Source organism: Plasmodium reichenowi, chromosome 10 (assembly GCF_001601855.1).
Source record: "Plasmodium reichenowi strain SY57 chromosome 10, whole genome shotgun sequence".
NCBI lineage: Eukaryota > Apicomplexa > Aconoidasida > Haemosporida > Plasmodiidae > Plasmodium > Plasmodium reichenowi.
The window spans coordinates 568061-578262 of record NC_033655.1 but is presented as its reverse complement, the minus strand read 5'-3'; the positions used below and the strand labels follow the sequence as shown (position 1 = coordinate 578262).

The following is a 10202-nucleotide window of genomic DNA, read 5'->3' as shown; positions in this document are numbered from 1 at the left end:
TAATACATTTAAATAATTTGTTTGTATTATATATTTATAAATTTATGTACATTCTTTTTTTTTTTTTTAATTTATTAGAAACTAAAAGATTTAATTAAAGACATTGAAACATTAAAACAATCCAGTATAAAAAATAAAAATGAAAAAGCATATACTCCTAATGAATTTAATTATGATGATAATTTCCTACTACCTGATGATGATTATTTATTTAAAGAAAAGGAAGAAGTACAAGTCAATGAAAATATGATTGATCTAAGCCAATATAAGATGTCTTTTCAAAATATGGAAAATAAAAGGTAATTAAAACAATTAAATAAGAATATATAGAAATCAAAAAATATATATATAATGAAAATGATTTTAAATCTATGCCCTGTTCCACTGTTTTATGTTTTAATTTTTTCAAAAAACATATTTATATAGAATAATAAAAGGATTTGGAGAAACGGGATGTTCTAATTTATTACTGGATAATTTAGTAAAATATGAAAGAAGTATAATTTATTTATTTATATATCTATAATATAGTATAATATATATATATATATATTTTTTAGGTTAATTGTGAAATTATTATACTTGATATATTAAGCTCTGTGTTAATACAGAAAATTAAACAATGCACAATCTGGTAAAATTCAAAAAGAGTACCTTATATATGAATACACATTATTATATTATATTATATTATATATTTTTTTTCTTCTTTTTCTTTCAATTCTATTCTCATACATATTAATTCTTATTTAGGGTTTCAGCTGTCGAGTCATCTCTAATGATTTATAATTGTCAAGACTGCAATATTTTATCAAATTCTAAGCAAGTACTAATTTAAAAATATAAATATAAATAAATAAATATATATATATATATATATTAATTATTTAATAAATATGATTATTATAATTGATAAATTTTACACATGTAGATAAGAATACATGACGCTGTTAATACCAATTTTTATATTAATACCATCAGTAATCCAATTATCGAAAAGTAAATAAACACACAAAAAAATAAGTATTGAAAAATATATATTTTGTATATTCCCCTATTTTATTTTATATAATATATATATATATATATATATATATATATATATTTCCATTTTTTTTCTTAAAATGAATAGTTCCACAAAACTTATTTTCCATAAATATAACTTAATCTTTGATGAACTATCCGAATTATTACAAAAAATTAATATAAACAAAGATTCAACCAAATGGATGGAAATAATGGATTTTAATTGGCAAAATACACAGGTAGGATAAAAAAAAAAAAAAAAAAAAAAAAAAAAATAGAAATAGAAATAAAACCTACATAACATATAAAAATGTTCCTAAATATTCATACATAAAATATATTAATATTAATTTTCTATATAAATAAAAAATGATTACAGGAAAAATCTCCAAATTTTTGTATAAATACAGAGGTACAAATATATAACATAAAAATAAAATATATAAAAAAATTTAATGGTCTTCACCAAGAAAAATTAACACATGATAACTATGTAATAGAAAATTTCCCACCTTTTCTAAAAAGAATAAATTAAAATAATTTTCTTCCTTATAATGCCATAATCTCAGGTAATAATATAAAAAAACTAATATTATATGTACTTATATATATATATATATATATATAGCACTACATTTTTGTAAGCTCGTTTATTATTATTATTATTTCACAAATATATAATATATATATAATTAATATTAATTTTTATTTTAAATCACATGAATCTAATTATTTTTAATTTGATGTGTTTTTGTAGAAAATTTCTTTTCTCTTTTTGTATTTTTAAAAAGAAAAATTTACATATATATTATTTTACTTTTGAATACTTCAAGTGCATTTATTTTATATGACATCTTTATAAAATAGTACTATAATATATAAATAAAAAAATATATATATGTTGAATAATTTTATTTTTCAAACGTTTTAAGAAAAGGTTTATAATTTATGAATATATATATATATATATATATATATAAACTCTATTATTTTATTTATTTTTTTTTCACATATTATCAATTTAATTTCATGTAATATACATATATATATTTATATATAAAATAATAATAAATATAAATAATTAAATTTTTTTTTTTTTTTTTTTTGTTTGATATGTGAATGTTTGACGATTCATAAATTAAATAAATAAATATTTATAAGTATATAAATATAATTTATGTGAATTATTTTATTTGAATTTTGTGAATAATTCATATAGATAAATTATTATATGTGAAGGATTGTGTAAACCTTTAAAAATATAATATATATTTATATATATATATATATATATAATAAGATAAATTAAAAATATAATATAATAAAATAAGAGTAAAAAATTAAATTTTTGAAAACGTATTTTATTAAATTGTAGAAACAATGATATCAACATTACGAGGGAAAATTTTTAATAACGGCAGTAATAGAAACAAGTGTGTTTCAATTTTAAGTAATATTCAGAAGAGAAACATATCAAAAGATATAAGATTTGGAAGTGATGCAAGGACTGCTATGCTTACAGGTTAATATTATATGTGTGTTATTTTTATATATTCTTTGTATTTATCTGTATAATTGTATATAACAGTACCTATATAAATGTATATAATATATTTATGCTTATAAATGTTTAAATTTTTAGTATAATAATTATTATTTTTTTTTTTTTTTTACAATTTTATGTTTACATAATATGCCATTATATGTTATATATATATATATATATATATATATATTTATTTATTTATTTATTTATTTATTATTGTATTTTATTTATTAATTCATAAATATAGGTTGCAATAAGTTGGCCGACGCGGTTAGTGTAACTCTTGGTCCAAAAGGAAGAAATGTTATCATAGAACAGTCATTTGGTTCACCCAAAATAACAAAGGATGGTGTAACAGTTGCTAAAAGCATTGAGTTTAACAACAAGCTAGCTAATCTTGGTGCACAAATGGTAAAACAAGTTGCTGCAAATACCAATGATAAAGCAGGTGATGGTACAACAACAGCTACAATTTTAGCTAGATCAATATTCCAACAGGGTTGTAAAGCAGTTGATTCTGGAATGAACCCAATGGATTTATTAAGAGGTATAAATAAAGGTGTAGAAAAGGTTTTGGAGTATTTAAATTCAATAAAGAAGGATGTTACAACAACAGAAGAAATTTTCAATGTCGCAAGTATATCAGCAAACGGTGATAAAAATATAGGTCAACTAATTGCTGATACCATGAAAAAAGTGGGAAAAGAAGGAACCATTACGGTTACGGAAGGAAAAACGCTACAACATGAATTAGAAATTGTAGAAGGTATAAAATTTGATAGAGGTTATATTTCTCCATACTTTATTAATAATAGCAAAGACCAGAAGGTAGAACTTGATAAACCATATATACTTATACATGAAAAAAAAATATCTACTGTTAAATCTTTATTACCAGTTTTGGAGCATGTATTACAAAACCAATCATCCTTATTAGTTATAGCAGAAGATGTTGATAGTGATGCATTGGCTACATTAATTGTAAACAAATTGAGATTAGGTTTAAAAATATGTGCAGTAAAGGCACCAGGATTTGGAGAACACAGAAAAGCCTTGGTTCATGATATAGCAGTAATGACAGGAGCGAAAGTAATTACAGAAGAAACTGGATTAAAATTAGATGATCCACAAGTTGTTTCTTATTTAGGTAAAGCAAAATCCATAAATGTTACCAAAGATAGTACATTAATTATGGAAGGAGAAGGAAAAAAAGAAGAAATAAATGAAAGATGTGAAAGTATAAGAAATGCTATAAAAATGAATACATCAGATTATGAAAAAGAAAAATTACAAGAACGTCTAGCTAAAATTACAGGTGGAGTTGCTTTAATAAAAGTAGGAGGAATAAGTGAAGTAGAAGTTAATGAAATTAAAGACAGAATTCAAGATGCTCTTTGTGCTACTAAAGCTGCTGTTGAAGAAGGTATTGTTCCAGGTGGTGGTAGTGCATTATTGTTTGCTTCGAAAGAATTAGATTCAGTTCAAACTGATAATTATGATCAAAGAGTTGGTGTTAATATTATTAAAGATGCTTGTAAAGCACCAATTAAACAAATTGCTGAAAATGCTGGACATGAAGGTTCAGTTGTAGCAGGAAATATTTTAAAAGAAAAAAATTCTAATATTGGTTTTAACGCTCAAGAAGGAAAATATGTAGATATGATTGAATCAGGTATTATTGATCCAACTAAAGTTGTTAAAACAGCTATATCAGATGCTGCTTCTATAGCATCATTAATGACAACAACAGAAGTTGCTATTGTTGATTTTAAAGATTCCAAAAATGAAGAATCATCACAACATATGAATTCAGTTAATTCTATGGGTGACATGGGGGGAATGTATTAAAAAAAAAATCAAATAAATTATATAATTAAATTATTATTTGATAATTAAAATATTCAATTTCGAAAGATAACTTTTTTTAATTAAATTAAAAATAATATATTTGTCTTTACATTTACTTTAATCTAGAAGGATGATATATGTGTATATTATTATTATATATACATATATGTACATATTTTATTTCACCTTGAATTTTTTTTTTATTATAAAAATATACGCAGTTTTATGACCTGTGTGTGTTGTTATATATATATATATATATTTATTTATTTATTTATTTATTTATTTATTTATATATTTATTTATTTTATATTTTTTTAATATTTTAAAACAATTTTGTTTTTTCAAAATTTTCACGATATTAAGTTGTGCGCTTATATTGGAAGGTGACTGTGGAGAATATAATATTTATTTATATGTGCATATATAAAAATATTAAATTATTCATAATGAACCTTTTTACATATTTTTAAATTATACATATTTATGTATGAGAATAAATAGAATATATATATATATATATATATCAGATTAATATGTTCTATAAAAACATTAATATGAAGTAAATTACATTCTATTTTTTCTTTTTTTCTTTTTTTTATTTTTCAATCATATATGCATTAAAGTATAAATATATATATATATATATAGTATATTAATCATTTAATTAAATTTGTTATGGGAAAATATATTTATTAAACAAAGTAATATCTTATTAATTCCTTTGGATATTAATTTAAGAAAACATAAAATGCACCTTACAAGTTATTAAAATACTATTATCATTTTTTTAAATTCATAGAAAAAATATATAAAGGTGTAAATTATATTATGTTGTTAGGGGGGAAAAAAATAATGTAAAAATAAAAAATAAAGTGTATATTTTGAAAAGAGTTACATATTTTATAAATATATATATATATATAGATATACAATTTATTTTCTCAATGATCTTCAAAAATTTTTTTTTTTTAATAATGGTTTGGTCATAATAACAAATAATACCAATACCATTTGAAAGGTCATATTAAATAAGGAATATATAGTATTTAAAAGAATCAATAATTAAAAAATTTTGTGTAAATGCCATGAAATGATTTATAAAAATTTCTCTATGTTTTTTAATATATTAGGAACAAAAGGATATATGCATATACCTTCTTTACGATTTTATTCGTTTTTAAATAATGTACCTCGATTCAAAATAAAGTTTCTTAAGTTATTTAATTCATTTTATGAATTTAGTACAATAAAATATAATAATGATGAGAATAATAGAAATATTGAATCAGATAAGAAAATTCAACTGACCAACTTTAAATTAAGTGATAGTGGCTTAGATTATATCAGCAGTGATGATTCAGACGAAGAGTATATATTGGAAAGAGGAAAATTAAAAGGAAAGGAAAATTTTGATCATTGTGGAGATAATAATGGATTACATATGAATGAAAAATATAAAGATAGAGAGAATCTAAAAAATGAAAAATTCGAAAATTTTGATATTAAAACTAATTTTTTGAAGAAAAATATATGTTACAATAATGATACTAATTGTAATATGATTAATGATGGTAATATTAATCCATTTGATAAAATGAATGAATCTTCTATGAAGAATAAATATATAAAAAGTGAGGTGAATATAAATAATAATTCTCTAAGTGATAATAATTTATGTAAAGAAAAAAGAATGGATAAAAGATATGAGAAATATGATAATACGATATACCACAGTATAAATAGTGACGATTGTAATAATATATATTCTGAAACAAATATATATGATACATGTGATAGTGATACTAATAACAAGTGTAATAATAATATTAATAATAATAATATTAATAATAATAATAATAATAGTGATGATGATGATATACAAAATTATTTAAAATCAATGATAAAAGAAAATCAAAAAAATCACTGTTTTAATACAAATAATATTAAATCATTAAATGATGAATTGAATAAATTAGAATATTCATTAAAACCATCCATAAATGATATAAATAATATGAAAATATTTTTAAATTTTTTACAGAATGAAATTAATAAACATTATAAAAATTCATATGTAACTCCATTTGGATCAGTAATAAATGGTTTTTGGATGAGAAATAGTGATATTGATATATGTATTCAAATACCAATATTATTGAATAGAAAAGATCAGATAACCTTTCTAAAAAAAATCTGTTTACTCTTAAGTAATTTTAATAATGGTGTTATTGAACAAAGATTTTCAGCTAAAGTACCTATTATCCATTTTTACTGTAATAACCGTGAAAAATCCTTTGAGTTATCTTGTGACATTTCTGTAAATAATATATTAGCAGTGATAAATTCAAAACTAATTCAAAAATATGTTGCTATAGATAAACGATTACAAACTATGGGTATAGTCTTAAAATATTGGTCAAAGATAAGAAATATTAATGATAGATCAAAAGGATTTTTATCATCTTTTTCTTTAATTTTAATGATAATACATTTTTTACAAAATGTTGCTGAACCAAAAATACTTCCGTCACTTCAAGATATTTCTATTAAAAGGAATGAAAAACCATTTTATATAATGGGTGTTGATTGCAAATTTTGTCAAGACGATACTGTTATTCAGGATGAACTAAAACGATTAAATAATAGTATACATAATAATTTATATGTAGATATTTCTACACTTTTAATAGAATTTTTTAAATTTTATGGATACAAATATAAAAGTGGTATTATAGCAATAAGAGATATAAATGGTTATTACCAAAATTTTCAGACATTAAAAAAATTTGAATCATATTTCCTGTTTGTAGATAATCCTTTTGAAGTAGGGAAAAATGTTGCAAATATCTTCCCTTCCAATTATAAAACAATCATAAATGAAATGCAAAGGGCTTATAAAATTTTAAAAAATAATGGTTCTTGGAAAGATGTATGTAATTCAAAAGAAAACTTCTTATATTCATAATATTATATAATATTAAACATCATGTTATATTAAATTATTACAACATGAAAATATTATATAATATAATTTATATAGAATTTATTAATTTTTGTATTTTTTTTTTTTTAAATTAAATTAAATTTTTTTCTGTTTACTAATTTTTTTTTTTTTTTTTAATAATTAAAAACTTTGTTACAAAAGACAAAAAAATTAAAACATATAATAATAATAATAAAATATAACATGTAGTATATATTTGTATTATATATTTTGTTTATACATTGGAAATTAAAGTCCACAATAAATATTTCATATATAAATTAATAATAATAATAATAATAATTATTATTATTATTATTATGAAAATATTAATTATTTAACATTTTTCATTATTTTAAGTTATGTTAAATATAATTAAATATACATATTAATAAATATAATTAATCATCCAGGATAATAATATCACTATTTTTATTAACATCATTACATTCATATGATTTATGAAAAAATTCTGAAGAAAAAAATCCTTCTGTTAAATCGATAAATTTCTTGCTATTTTCTGAATTCCTTCTAGCTCTTTCTTGGTTATCGTTATGATATTCTTCTTCAACATTTTTCATTTCGACAAAATTATTTTTATCATCTTCCTTATTATATGGAAATACATTATTCCTATTATAATTACACGTGGAAGGATTAATTTGTTCAAAATTATTGTTTACAGAATTAATTGAATAGTTATTTATTTGATTTGTAAGTATATTTCTATTACCTTCTTTTTCTGGTAAATAATTTTCTGTATAATAATTATTAGATGGGATATGATTATTCTTTTCATTTAAATTACTCAAAGGTATATTTCTATTATTCTTATTATTATAATTAACGTTATAATCAGAATGTCCATATGTTGAATAATAATTATTATTATTTTCATAATTCATTCTATTTCTATTTTCCAAATTATCACTCAGTCTTTGATAGCCTGCATTATGCTTTACCTCATTAGAAAAATGGTTCTTTACATAAGTCTCATTATTGTAATTATTATCATTATTTCTATAAAAACCATTATTATTTTTTCTAGAAAAATCACTATGATGATTTACTCTGGTATTATTATCATGGTATGTATTATCATATGCATTATCAAATTTATTAGAATTCCTTTTAAAATATTCCTTAGAACTACTACGATTATTTTTGTTAGAACTACTACGATTATTTTTGTTAGAACTATTACGATTATTTTTGTTAGAACTATTACGATTATTTTTGTTAGAACTATTACGATTATTTTTGTTAGAAATATGATGATCATTTTTGTTAGAACTGTTACGTTTGTTTTCATTAAAAATGTTATACTTATTTTTGTTATAACTGTTTCTTGGATGATCGTTAGAATAATTTCGAAGTGGTTCTTTATAACCATTATGATTTTTATATTCAAAACTGTTCAGATAATTTTCTTTAGAATAATAATCATGATTTATTCCATGTGTATAATAATTATTCCTTTGGGGATCAATATAATGTTGTTTGTTCTTATAATGATTATTATAATAATTATATGAAGCCTTGTCAGTATTATACCTATTTGAACCAATATAATTTTTATTGTTATGTGCATCATGCATATGGTTGTTATGAATATTATGAGAATAATAATGATTACCCTTATTATTATTGTTATAATTATTTCCTGGATATTCATTATTACTATTATTATTATTATTATTATTATTATTATAATCTATTGAAGTGATATAACAATTTTTATCTTTATTATAATAATATTCTGTATTTTTTTTAACATGGTTCTGATCATATTTATAATTATGATTTGCATATTCATTAAATGAATAATTATTATTATTATGCATATTACTTCTAGAATAATATTCGTTAGAACGATTCGTATTACTGAATACACCACAATTGTTTGTATTTTCATAATAAGTTTTATATTCTTCTTTTTCCCTACCTTCATCAGCATAATAAAATTTTCTAATTAAATTATGGGAATCATCAGTCATATTTTTATTGTCATATGTATTCCTTGTAGTATATAAATCATCATGTATATTTTGATGAACTCCTGAATTTATGTTATTACTTTCCGATATTATAGGAAAATCTTCTATTTCATTATCTTCCGTGTCATTACATGATACAGTACATCCTTTAAACAAAATTATAACTTGATTCTTTTTTAATAATATAGCCCCTCGGCGAATTAAAGGTTTATTATATAATATAATTTTGGGATATATATATTTATTACTTTCAAGATACGTGAATATTTCATTATATTCTTGTTCATATGCGTATATAAAACTCTTTCCATCATATAATAAAAAACGATAGAATCTTCTATACTTATTACTTTTTATATTATTTCCATCTTTTTTATTATTATTTGATATTTTGTTACTTTTATTATTTTTTCTACTCTTTATTTCATAATCATGTTTTTCGTCTGGTTCTGAATGGCTGAAAATTTCTTTGCTGTCATCTTCATTTTCTTTATCATCTTCCTCTGTAATATTTTCAAATTTATACATTCGTTCACTAATATTTACATAATCTATTACTTCAAAAATATTTATTCCATCTAAATAATATTCTTTTATATTAGAAATATTTGGGGGTAAACACCCTAAAGGTTTGGAGTAATTGAATGTATTAATTATGAAATGTTCATACAGTTCTTCATCACTCAAATCCTTCTGTTCATTCCCTGAATTTAATTTATATTTTGTTAAAAAATTTTCATAATTTAATTTAATTACATTACTTTCTATTAGCTTTTTCATTATCATTATTCATTTTTTT

The 10202-nt window shown here is 20.4% G+C and overlaps 4 protein-coding genes across 5 annotated transcripts in view; 3 read left to right on the top strand and 1 right to left on the bottom strand.

The window, feature by feature from the left end:
- The window catches only part of PRSY57_1015100 (tubulin binding cofactor c, putative), a gene marked incomplete at both ends in the record, with an annotated part of 2391 nt that extends 830 nt beyond the window's left edge, over positions 1-1561 (top strand). The window contains 7 exons of one of the 2 annotated variants that reach the window (XM_012907740.2): positions 79-299; positions 427-481; positions 561-634; positions 754-826; positions 932-999; positions 1133-1265; positions 1406-1561. In XM_012907740.2, the coding sequence (XP_012763194.1) occupies positions 79-299; positions 427-481; positions 561-634; positions 754-826; positions 932-999; positions 1133-1265; positions 1406-1561 (780 nt within the window). Of the gene's footprint in view, positions 1-78; positions 300-426; positions 482-560; positions 635-753; positions 827-931; positions 1000-1132; positions 1266-1405 lie in introns of those variants that run through there. The other variant, XM_020114866.1, reaches the window with a different exon arrangement.
- An 845-nt stretch (positions 1562-2406) lies between these two features.
- On the top strand, positions 2407-4420 carry PRSY57_1015000 (heat shock protein 60; the record flags this gene model as incomplete). The annotated part of the gene is made up of 2 exons (XM_012907739.2): positions 2407-2548; positions 2820-4420. 2 exons carry the CDS (start codon positions 2407-2409, stop codon positions 4418-4420), a joined length of 1743 nt encoding a protein of 580 aa, XP_012763193.1.
- Positions 4421-5567: 1147 nt separating this feature from the next.
- PRSY57_1014900 (hypothetical protein) lies at positions 5568-7388 on the top strand (the record flags this gene model as incomplete). The annotated part of the gene is made up of 1 exon (XM_012907738.2): positions 5568-7388. One exon carries the CDS (start codon positions 5568-5570, stop codon positions 7386-7388), a length of 1821 nt encoding a protein of 606 aa, XP_012763192.2.
- Positions 7389-7807: 419 nt separating this feature from the next.
- Positions 7808-10189, bottom strand: PRSY57_1014800 (hypothetical protein; the record flags this gene model as incomplete). The annotated part of the gene is made up of 1 exon (XM_012907737.2): positions 7808-10189. The coding sequence occupies one exon, from the start codon at positions 10187-10189 to the stop codon at positions 7808-7810; it is 2382 nt and encodes a 793-aa protein (XP_012763191.2).
- Between the last annotated feature and the right edge of the window lie 13 nt (positions 10190-10202).